General features: G+C 35.4%; 2 protein-coding genes across 4 annotated transcripts in view; one reads left to right on the top strand and one right to left on the bottom strand.

Moving 5' to 3' along the window:
- Positions 1-8,924, top strand: part of mfsd8 (major facilitator superfamily domain containing 8) — a 136,973-nt gene extending 128,049 nt beyond the window's left edge. For both annotated transcript variants that reach the window (XM_028801653.2, XM_028801652.1), the window contains exons 9-12: positions 1,276-1,410; positions 3,970-4,073; positions 5,942-6,183; positions 7,425-8,924. In XM_028801653.2, coding sequence (XP_028657486.1) covers positions 1,276-1,410; positions 3,970-4,073; positions 5,942-6,183; positions 7,425-7,622 — 679 coding nt within the window. In that variant the 3' untranslated portion in view covers positions 7,623-8,924. The remainder of the gene's footprint in view (positions 1-1,275; positions 1,411-3,969; positions 4,074-5,941; positions 6,184-7,424) is intronic.
- A 3,506-nt stretch (positions 8,925-12,430) lies between these two features.
- plk4 (polo-like kinase 4 (Drosophila)) overlaps positions 12,431-13,389 on the bottom strand; it is a 41,032-nt gene continuing 40,073 nt past the window's right edge. For both annotated transcript variants that reach the window (XM_028801651.2, XM_028801650.2), the window contains exon 16: positions 12,431-13,144. In XM_028801651.2, coding sequence (XP_028657484.1) covers positions 13,054-13,144 — 91 coding nt within the window. In that variant the 3' untranslated portion in view covers positions 12,431-13,053. The remainder of the gene's footprint in view (positions 13,145-13,389) is intronic.

Here is a 13,389-nt window from a genome sequence, read left to right as displayed (position 1 = left end):
CTATCTTCTTGTAGCATTCTTCTGCTTTGTGAGCATCAGTTATTGTATTTTTCATGCCGTTGCTTGGAAGAGCCCATGGCTGTTGAGTTGGGACAATCTTTGAGGAGTCAGAGAATTTATACAGCTTTGCAATTTGCATCACCTGGGGTTTCCTAACAATGACTGTGAACAGGCCATAGCCCTAAAGAGCTACTTAAGGTCTGAGACCTTAGTGAAAGTTACCTGAGATCTCAAATATCTTGGGGTGCCCAAACTGTTGCGTGGTACTCCTTTCTTTTTTCACTGTACAGTTGTACAAAACAATCTTTAACCTTATGCCTTTCACTGATCAGTTAATTTTCTTCTCACTTAACTATTCACAGCAACAGACATTTTTTCACAAAGGTGCCCAAACATTTGCATGCCATTGTACATAGGAAATAAATGGCTGTTTGTAATGAATGGTCTTTTCTTGTAATACATGTCAATTATGTTGTTTTATTAAAGTTTGAGTAAACCACCTTACTTTTCTTTGAAAAATGTATTTAGCCAATTAATTTACACTCAGTAACAGTATGGTTTAACAGTAAAGTCCATAGTTATTAAATGTAGCTATATTATGTAGAAAATGAATATACTTTTATACATTCTGTCAGGTAAACCTAGAAAACATCCATTAAGGAAGGAGAATTAGAAGCTACAGTGACCTCATCCAGTTAGTTAAAAAAATGGCTCAAGTTTATTTGTTATGAATTATTATTCTTATTCTAAGAAGGTGATACTGACCATGCAGTTTGGATTACATGTCTGAGTGTGTCTCACCAGCACAGTGTGTAGTGGCATGCACATATATTTTTTTCTTAAAGAAGTAGAAAACTTCTTTTTTGTTTACATTACTTTTCAAAGACTTTTTTATGCTTCAAATGAATATTGATGAATTTCAGGGTGGAAGAATTTAACCGCTTGATAGGTGGATATAAATATAGGAGAAAAAACCTGTGGCTCTGGTATAGCTGATATACTTGCTACTAGCTACAGTATAAGGTAATTGTTGCTCACAAATAGTTAACCTGTAAGTTTGTATACCCATTCTCCATTATTTGAACCCTTTTAATGCAGTTACAGTTTTGTTGTAGTGTCCCAACACAATTCAGGAACCATCCCTGGACAGTGTGCCCATTGCTGAAGGTGCTAATCATGCCCTTCTTAGAAGGATTTAATCACACATTTTGAAGTGGTCTGCTGTTGTTAAAATGTTGTTGAATATGCTTTAAACTTAATTTCTCCATTTTTAAGGATATCTACTCCATTATCTATGGACATGTATGCCTGGAGCAGGGCTCAGGCTACCTTCTACAATGGCATTATTTTGGCATCAATTGGAGTTGAATCTATATTTGTGTTTTTGGCTGTGAAAATTGTATCCAAAAGGTTAGTATGAATAATTATGCAACTGACCATTAGATTTTTAATTTTATAAAATGAAGAAACAAAAGAACACAACAGTCAACAGCTTGATAGACCCACAAGACAGTGGCCAAAATAAGCAAGTGTTGCTTTCAGCAGTCAAGAGAAGATTTTGAACAGGTTTGAGAGGTCCAATGGCAGTAAGAAAGCCATTGCTAAACTTCTTAAATAAGAAAATTAGGTTTGCCAGAGCCAGTCTCAATGTACTCTGAATTTAAAGCATAGAATAATTAAACAATCGAAGATAAAGATACTGCACAGCTGTTAAAATGTGCTTGAATCTGTTGTCCTATTAGGCCCCTATCACACAAGCTGTTCACTCTCAGGAGCTTGTCTTCTGATTCTGCTGTGGCTTTGGTTCTGCCACAGCTGTTCTTGTCAGAGTATCCTCCAGTTTCCAGGTCCCTTTTGATGGTGTAGGAAACTGTACTCACTGACACCTTGGAAAATTCTCTAAAGTAAAGACCTATCATTTAAGGTTTATAATGGACTTTCTGTCTCATTTTTTAATCGCCCTTTTCATGCCATTATAATAGCAATATACGGTACAATGCAAATTGTTCCAAGACTGCTTTTATACAGACAGAGGGTTTGTAATTAATCAACAAAGGTTTGGACACCCCTAGGAATTGTTTGTTTCAGCTTTCATGGCTTCATTGACTTCAATTGCTGCAACATACTGTAGATAGAAAGATAGATAGATACTGTATACAGTGAAAAACTATTTGCCCCCTTCCTGATTTCTTATTCTTTTGCATGTTTGTCACACAAAATGTTTCTGATCATCAAACACATTTAATCATTAGTCAAATATAACACAAGTAAACACAAAATGCAGTTTGTAAATGGTGGTTTTTATTATTTAGGGAGAAAAAAAAATCCAAACCTACATGGCCCTGTGTGAAAAAGTAATTGCCCCCTGAACCTAATAACTGGTTGGGCCACCCTTAGCAGCAATAACTGCAATCAAGCGTTTGCGATAACTTGCAATGAGTCTATTACAGCGCTCTGGAGGAATTTTGGCCCACTCATCTTTGCAAAATTGTTGTAATTCAGCTTTATTTGAGGGTTTTCTAGCATGAACCGCCTTTTTAAGGTCATGCCATAGCATCTCAATTGGATTCAGGTCAGGACTTTGACTAGGCCACTCCAAAGTCTTCATTTTGTTTTTCTTCAGCCATTCAGAGGTGGATTTGCTGGTGTGTTTTGGGTCATTGTCCTGTTGCAGCACCCAAGATCGCTTCAGCTTGAGTTGACGAACAGATGGCCGGACATTCTCCTTCAGGATTTTTTGGTAGATAGTAGAATTCATGGTTCCATCTATCACAGCAAGCCTTCCAGGTCCTGAAGCAGCAAAACAAACCCAGACCATCACACTACCACCACCATATTTTACTGTTGGTATGATGTTCTTTTTCTGAAATGCTGTGTTCCTTTTACACCAGATGTAACGGGACATTTGCCTTCCAAAAAGTTCAACTTTTGTCTCATCAGTCCACAAGGTATTTTCCCAAAAGTCTTGGCAATCATTGAGATGTTTCTTAGCAAAATTGAGACGAGCCCTAATGTTCTTTTTGCTTAACAGTGGTTTGCGTCTTGGAAATCTGCCATGCAGGCCGTTTTTGCCCAGTCTCTTTCTTATGGTGGAGTCGTGAACACTGACCTTAATTGAGGCAAGTGAGGCCTGCAGTTCTTTAGATGTTGTCCTGGGGTCTTTTGTGACCTCTCAGATGAGTCGTCTCTGCGCTCTTGGGGTAATTTTGGTTGGCCGGCCACTCCTGGGAAGGTTCACCACTGTTCCATGTTTTTGCCATTTGTGGATAATGGCTCTCACTGTGGTTCGCTGGAGTCCCAAAGCTTTAGAAATGGCTTTATAACCTTTACCAGACTGATAGATCTCAATTACTTCTGTTCTCATTTGTTCCTGAATTTCTTTGGATCTTGGCATGATGTCTAGCTTTTGAGGTGCTTTTGGTCTACTTCTCTGTGTCAGGCAGCTCCTATTTAAGTGATTTCTTGATTGAAACAGGTGTGGCAGTAATCAGGCCTGGGGGTGGCTACGGAAATTGAACTCAGGTGTGATACACCACAGTTAGGTTATTTTTTAACAAGGGGGCAATTACTTTTTCACACAGGGCCATGTAGGTTTGGAAATTTTTTCTCCCTAAATAATAAAAACCATCATTTAAAAACTGCATTTTGTGTTTACTTGTGTTATATTTGACTAATGGTTAAATGTGTTTGATGATCAGAAACATTTTGTGTGACAAACATGCAAAAGAATAAGAAATCAGGAAGGGGGCAAATAGTTTTTCACACCACTGTATGTATGTATATATATATATATATATATATATATATATATATATATATATATATATATATATATATATATATATATATATATATAATATGTGTATCTGTTTTTATATGTAAAATACACACTGTATCTGTACTCATCTATGGATTTTTCTCAGCCTGTTCTTTCAAAGTTTCTAACCAAAGTTTTTGCATTTTATTCAGAACTGGAGACCGTGCCATTCTTCTTGGAGGGCTTTTCATAATTCTTTGTGGATTTGTCATTTTGCTACCTTGGGGAAATACATTTCCCATGTTGCAATGGACAGGTAAAATAAAAATTAAATGGAAGATTTTAATAATGGTACTTTAAGTGAAAATGAGCACAGCCTAAAATGTAGGAGTTAGTAATGTTATTAAACCATACACAATCGTGCTAATTCAGCGTAATGCACTAGGAATTATTCTTTCTTTGTTTTGAAATCCTGTCTTTGTGAACAGAGAAGGTAACTAATAAGTGATATGTTATTTTTTTGTGCTGATGAATTTATTGATTAAAGAAGCTGCTGTACAGTGGCTGCTGAGACCTCAGTAGTTTGAAGCAAAACATTTTATAAACTATTGCAGTTACTATAGTACTTCACTGTATACTACAGAGGACATAAATATAAGGCTTACAGAAAAAAAAGTCAGTTAAGTCATTTCTCTATTTTAAGCAAATCTTATAACTTTTTTTGTTTATTTGTTAATTTTTTATTTTATGTTGTACATGGCATTGTGCCATATAGCATGCAAGACCACTCTGAAAATCTACTTCAGTTAGCATAGCACAGATATGCCACAATGACTAAATTTTGACTTTCTGTTTTTGATATACTTTGTTAATCCCTAAGGGGAAATTGGCTTTTTACATGACCTTTGGGGCTCAAAGTGTAACTTTTAATATAGGAAGTTTGCACTATTACCTTAAAATCAACCCTCAATAAAACAAACCCATAGTGTGTCAAAATCTGTATGAAGGTATTCTTTGCTATGTGGTCTCTATACTTTGTGTGTGTTTTTTGTTGAATTGACCTTTCTTTATTATTAGTATTGTGGCCTGGTGAGTGTGTGTGTGTTTGTGGGACTGTAGCTTGTGATGGGCTGGTGCTTTATCCAGGGTTGGTTCTCACTTTGCACCCACTCTATCAGGACAGGCTCTGAATCCTCAATCTTAAATTGGAAAAGCAGGCTAGAAATGGGCCAGTGGGTGGATGAAGATTCTTTTGCATTTTAAGAGCAATTATCAACCTATTCACATTCTATAGAATTCACAAAGTCTCACAGCTGTATAACTTAAAAATGTAATTTTGTAAATGACAACACATTTGATATTTAAACTACTCTTAATAATCTCTTTAAAATTGAAAACAATAACAGTAAAACAGTTATGCCAACTCCAAAAAACAGAGTTTCAATGCCTAAAAATGTGGTGAGCAACTTATGTGCAAATTGAATCTTTATTAGTATTTTCCTTTCTGGCTTAGTTAGGTACAACTATTTAATCAACAGGAGAACGTTTTAAAAAATACAAATAAGAAGATCTGTTGATTTTATTATATCTTAAACCAACCTCACTATGATAAATATTACTTTAGTTGAAGTGGTAAGAACAATTGCTTCGACTACATTTTTTACTCCCTGTTTATTGTTCATTATACAAACATCTTGAACTAAATAATATATCCATACTATATCTTGCTTATCATTTGCAAATACACCTAGAATAATTAACCAAACCACAAAAATAAATTTTCATTATATTTACTATTTTTTTCTACTATATTAGAACATGTCAAATATGATCTTTTAAAAAGTGTTTGCAAAATTTGGCAATTTAATCTCTTGCCATTTTAAGACAGAAATTGATTTCCTAATATATGGTGTTTTGGGCAAACACCGAATGATTTGCTTTTAGATATTTTTTTAAAGATGACCACAGTGCAGCAATCCTTATGTATCTTTTGTCCCATGATGATACAGTGATGTGGTATTTTTCAAATGATTTAGCAATACTATTAAACTCTAAATATAGTTTGCTATTTATTTATAAACTTACAGTTGAGTCATACAGTAAAAACAAATTAAAATAACAGCCAAATTGCATGGAATTAGAAAATAATGTTGACCTAATTTCTTATTATGCATTTTCTTTCAGATGTTAGGAATGCAACAGACCTTCAAAGACCCCTCGATGGCATTGTAAAACTGACCCCAAATATGCCAAACCACACAAGTGAATATGTTGGCTGCCCTGTCCGTCAGAAGTGGTGCCTGTACACTCCTGCTATCCATTTGGCACAGTATCTTACAGCTGATGTGCTTATAGGAGTGGGTTATCCTGCCTGTAATGTAATGTCTTATACACTGTATTCTAAAATTTTAGGACCAAAACCTCAGGTGAGCACATGAACCAGATATCTTCATGGTGGCTGATGTAAATGCTATGTTGAAATGATTTGACAAATATAAGTCCAAGGGCTAGAATGTCAATTTGATCTATTGATAACTTCCAAAATGCACCAGCATAAAGTATCCTAAATGTTGCATTAGTTGGAAAGGCCACTAACCTTGTAATATTGCTTACGAATGTCCCTCTGTATATTTACATTTCAGAAGGACCTTGTTCTGCATCTGACATAGTGTTTTATAGATTTTGCACATACACGATAGTTTTACCACTCTAGTAGTACATACTATAGATTTCTCTGCAGATGATGGATGATATAAGATAATAGACTAAGTTCAGCACTATGATTTATCTATGACAACGCCTGTTTGTCCATCTCCAGTGCAGTTCCCATATCCCTAAGTATGTTACTGCCATGATTAATTAAGGATCGAAGTGCTGTCAAGCAGTCCCGGAACACTATGAAAATGTTTTTAATGAGTCAAGTTTCAAACAGCATGTTCATGTAGCTTGAGACTAGGAGAAGATAAATATGTATGCTATATAAAAAAAAGTATTATTTTAGATAAAAAGTATAGAAACAGTCCCTAGGTTTAAAGCATGACTTTAAATTCTATTTACCAATAAAAATGTACTCGGTATTTAGAATGGGCACAGGCTTCCTAAAAATAGGTTATTTTATCTCAAGCGTAATACTAATCCAAACTGACACACACAAATATAATAGAAGGAGGAGGGCAAAACACTCAAACATTAGACAAAAATAGCACTTAGCTTTTAATGCTGGTTTAACTTTTTGAAAGAAATAGTTGTAAAAGCACCACGTGAACATCATCAAACAAGAGTCTCTGGTACAACAGAAGGCAGCTCTGTTGTATATAACTCACTTGGATTTTATTTCTCTAGTTGAGTCCAGGTGGCATGGCTTAGAAATATACTGTAAGCTTAAGCTTCATGTCTGCTTAAATTTTGATTGCATTGTGTAGTGTTTTTGTTTTGTCTTAAAACAATCTTTACATGTAAAATAAAATTATGTTGGGGGTAAGAGTATTGGTAGTTATTGACTTGAACCATTAGTATAACTACATTTTAAAATTTTAAACCTGTAACATGAACCTGACTTTTTTTTTTTTTTTATTTTTAGCGTTAGAATGAAGTGGTTTGGAGGGTCTGATGTTTACACATAAAATAACACTTAATGCTCAATGTACACTTTTGTTTCTTTGACCAGGGTGTCTACATGGGATGGCTAACAGCATCAGGAAGTGGTGCTCGGACAGTTGGGCCTGTATTTGTAAGTCAGGTTTACACAACCTTGGGACCACGGTGGGCCTTCAGTATCATATGTGTGCTCGTTGCAGCAACTGCTGCCTTTCTTTGTGCCACTTACAAAAGACTGATTGCCTTCTCAGTCAAGTATGGACGGTAGAATAATGAACTGGATGTACTTGAAGCCATTTTATGAAGCACTTTTATGAAGACCAGATCGGAGCAGCTGGTTTGTAGACTGTGATATAATTTTACCTTTAAGTCACTTTATCTTTTATATTTACTAATTGGATATTTCTGTCCAAAAAATAACTACATGCATCATACCTGTGATTTTTTTTCATATTTTCAGTAATCTCTGCATTGTGCATAGTATACAACTGTGATCTTATGCATTAGGCAATGAACCTAAATATTTACTCACTGAAGATTTTACTGTGTTTTTAAATTGAAGCAAAACATACATTGTTTCCTGGTGATGCATACCTGTGCAGTAAGAGTAAACTTAACTTCAGCATAATCTGGAACACAGTGAAGGAATATTCAAAATGAGTATATTGCACATTAAAATTCCTCATCTTAATACCTTAATTTTTTGTTTTATATTAGCACACTAAATTACCATGAATCTTTAGAACTTTTATGTAATGTACAGTATGTAATTTGACCCCACCTATTTTTCTCCTTGCTGTTTTTTTAGAATCCTGTATTTCAAATGTCTTTTCACTGCTGTTCAGCCCTTGTGCTTCTCCTCTTTCAGTCCTGGTTTTGTTTTTGTTTCTTCTATCTATCTATCTATCTATCTATCTATCTATCTATCTATCTATCTATCTATCTATCTATCTATCTATCTATCTATCTATCTAAATTTACCTTCTTCACTGATAGCGTTGCATACTACTGAGAAAAGACTGGAATCATTTGTTCATAGTACAAAGCACTTTCAAGAGTAACGGAGTATCCTGATAAATATGACTTATAAAAGCTTTAAGGTTTCTGTTTATATATTATCACAGTTTGAACAATGCAAACTAATGTGGAGTTGTTACATTCAGGATGCTCAGTTCTTTAAAGTAGTACCTCATATTTGACAATTTCAGGTCACTTTCACAGTAATAATTGTCATCAGACTCTTGGCAATCATGGCCCAAGTGATCACCTACAAACACATTTTTTTTACATTATTGACATGTGGCTACTCGAGAACAGCTGTCTTGTTGCCAGCAGTATAAACGTTGGTTCAATTATAGGCAGGACCATTTTGTTAGATCACTGTTTTCCACAGATTTTATTATTATCTTGTTCAACCATATCTGTAAGTAAAACGTAATCAACAAGGAAAAGGACACTTGGACTGCTTTTTAACACTTGGTTGTTATTTATAAATGATATAACTTTTACCAGCATTGTCCATCATCATCTCTGTAATCACCAAATAAAGAGAATGGGTTTTATTTTTTCAGATTTCTGTGGAAAGTTTGATTTCTTTTAACATGCTTTGTTGATCTTAACTTCAAGTGAATGTCCTTTGGACAGATGAGACAAATTGGGACCTTTTGGCAAGTCACATCAGCTCTCTGTCCACAGACAAAACAACAAAGTTTTCAAAGAAAAGAACAGCATACCTACACATGGATGAGTCTGGTTATATATTACGGATGCTTTGCAATGTCTGGCATGGGGTGCCTTGAGTCTGTGCAGGGAACAATGAATTCTCAAGGCTATCAACACATTCTGTAGGAAAACAACGTACTGCTCCGTGTCAGAAAGCTGTGTCTCAGGCACAGGTCATGGACCCTCTAACAGCATAATGACCCAAAGCACCCAAGAATGGCTAAGAACAAAACACTGGACTAATCTGAAGTGGCCTTCTATGACCTCTGATTTGAATCCTATGGAAAGAACTGAAGCATACAGTCTGGAGAAGGCATCTTATAAACCTGCACGGCTGGAGCAGTTTGCTCAGGAAGAGTGGGCCATACTACTTGTTGACAAGTGCGGAAGTCTCACTGAGAGCTCCAGGAATCGCTTGTCGGCAGTGATTGCAATCTCTAAAGGTTGTGCAACACAATATTAGGTTAAGGGCCCCCACTTTTCATTTGTTATATTATTTGAGATATTCTGTTGAAACAAAACTCTAATGCAAGGTTGGGTTTTTTTTAAAATACAGAATAAACAATGATGGGTGTCAATTGCTTTTGTCAGTTTCATGTTATTTTAGAGATAATTGGGGATGGTTCTTTTTTTTTGTGGAGGGGTACAACTAAATTTGTCCATATCTGTAATTTTCTCCAGCATCTCACCGTGGCTGGTGTTTTTATTTTTCTGTCCTCCTTAGCCATCTGACCATAGCATTGAACTTACATTTTTATAATCATTAGAGACCTAAAAAAATGACTTTAGCAATTTAATCAATGCTTAAGGACTAGAGTTTCTATTACTTACTTGTTTATCTGTATTACATGCTCATATTTTTTCTGTTTTTTATTATTTTGTTAATTTGTTTATTTTTCTTAACTTCTTGTAAAGAACTTTGAGCTACATGTGACATAGGAATAAATGTTGTGTTGCTGTTGTTGTTGGGTGGTGGTAGTGGTAGGTTTTGTGTCAAATTAAACAAAATGGAGATCCTCCTGTCAGGGACATGGGGGAATCAGGATGAAAATATGGCATGGGGGGGGGGGATAAGCTCAAAAGGAAAACAGACCAAGAAATGAAACCGAAAACCTCAGGTTTGTTAAAACTAAACCAGGCTTGTCGAGATGTGTAGGAACACTGACTCTGTACACCAGGAATGTGCCTTGAGCGTGGGACAAGCATTGTGTTGATGAAAGGTTTTCGCATTAATGGCAATGAGCATGACAGATTTACTTGTTGTGCTAATAATGCCATTTTTTAAATAGCTTGTTTTACTTGGCTCCATTCTGTAACAAACATCATTATTGTACTTACATTTTTTAACTGTTGGGAGTTTTTTGCTGGTTTGAGTTTTTGGTGTCACAATGTGAATCAGAGGTGGAATTGAACTAGCGACCATTTCTGTTTTGGGGGTTGTCTCATTGTTGCCCCTCTAGTGCACCTGTTGTTAATTTCATTAACACCAAAGCAGCTGAAACTGATTAAACCCCCCCCCCCCCCCACTTAACTGACCAGTTCAATAGCCCAGAAGTTTCGCTGACTTGATGCTATACTCTGATTAAAAAGTGTTCCCTTTAATTTTTTCAGCAGTATATTTTTGCTATAAAGTCACAAAATGCCTTTTCTTAATAGCTCAAAGTTTTATCATAGCAAATATTTAAATAACACCTTCAGCCTTTAATCATAAGCTCAGAAAAAGAATATGAAACTCAACCGAACAAACTTGGCAGATAATAAAGTAGAGCCCCTTTATGTTACATGCTAGGGGGAACTTGAACCAGGGTCCAAATTCAACTCCTACAGATTTCTTCACACAGACACATAAATTAGTGGGCTAATTTTCCACACACCTCATCTCTGAGGAGTACTGTATGCATTATTGTAGTTTTCATGTCAGAGGCTCTTCTCACTTTTTGGAAAGCTGCATACTGCATAGAGTTACCCATGGACAAACAGTGTCCGACTTCTGTAAGATTTGTCCATGAGACAAATGCAGGTTTCTCAGGAAACTGCGTCTTAATCGGAAGGTCACATCTATATGAGACATGTCCTTCTTAGTATCAAGGTGTAATCATATTTACACGCTAGTGATTCATCTACATGTCTACTGTGGACTTCTTCATTTTGTACATTTGCAGCTTCATAATATCATTTTGCCTTTCATTGTTCATTTTCTCAAGCTTGATGCCCTCTCTCTGCAGTGTTTTTTTTACACATCTTTATTTATTTTCATTATCATTGATAGCTTGATGGTTTGGTTGGAGTGATAATTTGGAAGCTCTGTTTCCATTAACTGTGGCTATTGGATGAACAGATACTGGCTTATAGTATTAGCTGTTCAATATTCCAAATCCCACACAGTGGGGGAGCATTTTATATACAGGGTGGGCAAAAGTAGGTTTACAGTTTGTATGGAAAAAGACATGCAGGTTATAATTTTTACAGTAGTTTTATTTAACTCAAAAGAATGTCACAGTGCACTTAGGTGCTCAAACTGCCAGCCCCGCACACTCACAACTGTAAACCTGCTTTTGCCCACCCCTGTAAAATACATCTTGGAGTCTTGTGTGAAAGACAGATAGCCAGTAATAGACAAACAGAAAAACTTAGAAAACCATGGCAGAAAGGAAGGGAGCCTTTCTGTCCTGAATGAGGTGGATTATTCCTTTTGATTTTTAACCGACTGTCTCATCAAGTTAAAACGGGTCATCCTCTGCCATGTTTGTTTTGAAGAAATTCTGCAATGATCCAGAATTGAGGCACTATTATTCTCTGTAGCTGGAGTAGTACTAGGGTGTTGTACCATGTTAGCCATTATGAATGTAGTGAGTAGTCAAGCAAAATGACACCTTTTATTGGCTAACTAAAAATGCAGAAAATAAAACAAGTTCCAGAAATTCAGTACCTGAGTGGTAGTGGCTGGTATACAAAACAGCCACTGTCAAACTGATACAATAATAATGAATGAAGACAGCAAATGAAACCTTCCAAATTTTCTATTAATAATGAAAATCCAATTTTTAAAAGTGCTATTATGCCAAATAAGTGCATTTCAGTGGAAAGAAAACAACATATAGTGGCAAGCCTACTCTGAATGCAAATTACTGGGACACTAAAAGAATTTTAATTACAGCTGTAAACATTCCTTAGTTTGGTCTACTTGTGTTAAAACACACACTCGCGCTACAACGTAAGAATACACAAAACATGAAAAATGGAACTATTATTCCTATAAAGACAATTTTCATAATTTTTGATTCTGCTTTTGCATTAACCATACACCATGTGAAATTAGGAAAATAATTTTAAAAATTGCAAGTAAACATGAAAACTTGTTGACAATGTTTATTGGAATTTGAGCTGTATATTCTCACGAGGCTGTAGAAATGAACTCATGCGTAATAAACATAAATGTAGAGCGGAGGGAAGCTCAGACCCACTTTCTGGTATGTTCATCATTATTGCACCGGAGGTCTTACTCACTGAACATCGAATTCAAGTAGCTTGCTTTTCACTTGTAAAGTTAATTAACATGAAGTTAACACTAAGGAGCCAATTATTTTAATGAATATATCAGTCAGTGATTAAAAACTCAGATGTAATGAAGACCAGCAGAGCTGGTGGCACAAAGACAACAGGATTTCTTGATTAAGAGGTTTTTTTAAAAAAATAAATAATCCAACATTTCATAACTGTTGAAGACTTAAAACTTCTACCCTTGATGGACCATAAAAAAATAACAAAAAATTCCTCTTCTTATACATTATTTGAAAGAAATGTACAATATACATGTGAAATATTTACAAACATACATACATAGAAATATATATAGTGTTAATACAGATTTACAAAGAGAGTTCTCCTTTATAATGCAGGCCACTAACTCAAGTGTGAAGAGTTCTTTGACACTGAAGAGCGCAGTGGTGTAAACAAAGGAGAAATTCACATTAATGCTAGCTTGTACGATTAAGCAGGTGTTCAATGACAGGGGTTATGTAGCCGACCTTTTCTTCCAAATATTTAGGAATAAAGTCTTGCTTATAACTGTGGGGAAACAAAACACAAAAACGATTTGTTAACAGTAGCAAATTAGAACACATCCCACTACACACAACTAAAGCATGTATACACCCATCTGCCAAAAACAAAAAAAGAAACACTTCTTAGCTAAGCTTTTTACTTAAAAGCATGAAGTGATTGTTAATTATGATGAATGATGGATTCAGCGGGTTGGAAACTGGAGGGATTTGTTAAAAATTTTATATATATATATATATAAAATATACACA

This window comes from Erpetoichthys calabaricus, chromosome 5, assembly GCF_900747795.2.
Source record: "Erpetoichthys calabaricus chromosome 5, fErpCal1.3, whole genome shotgun sequence".
Lineage (NCBI taxonomy): Eukaryota > Metazoa > Chordata > Cladistia > Polypteriformes > Polypteridae > Erpetoichthys > Erpetoichthys calabaricus.
The sequence above is the reverse complement of the archived record's forward strand: the minus strand, read 5'-3'. Positions and strand labels throughout refer to the sequence as shown.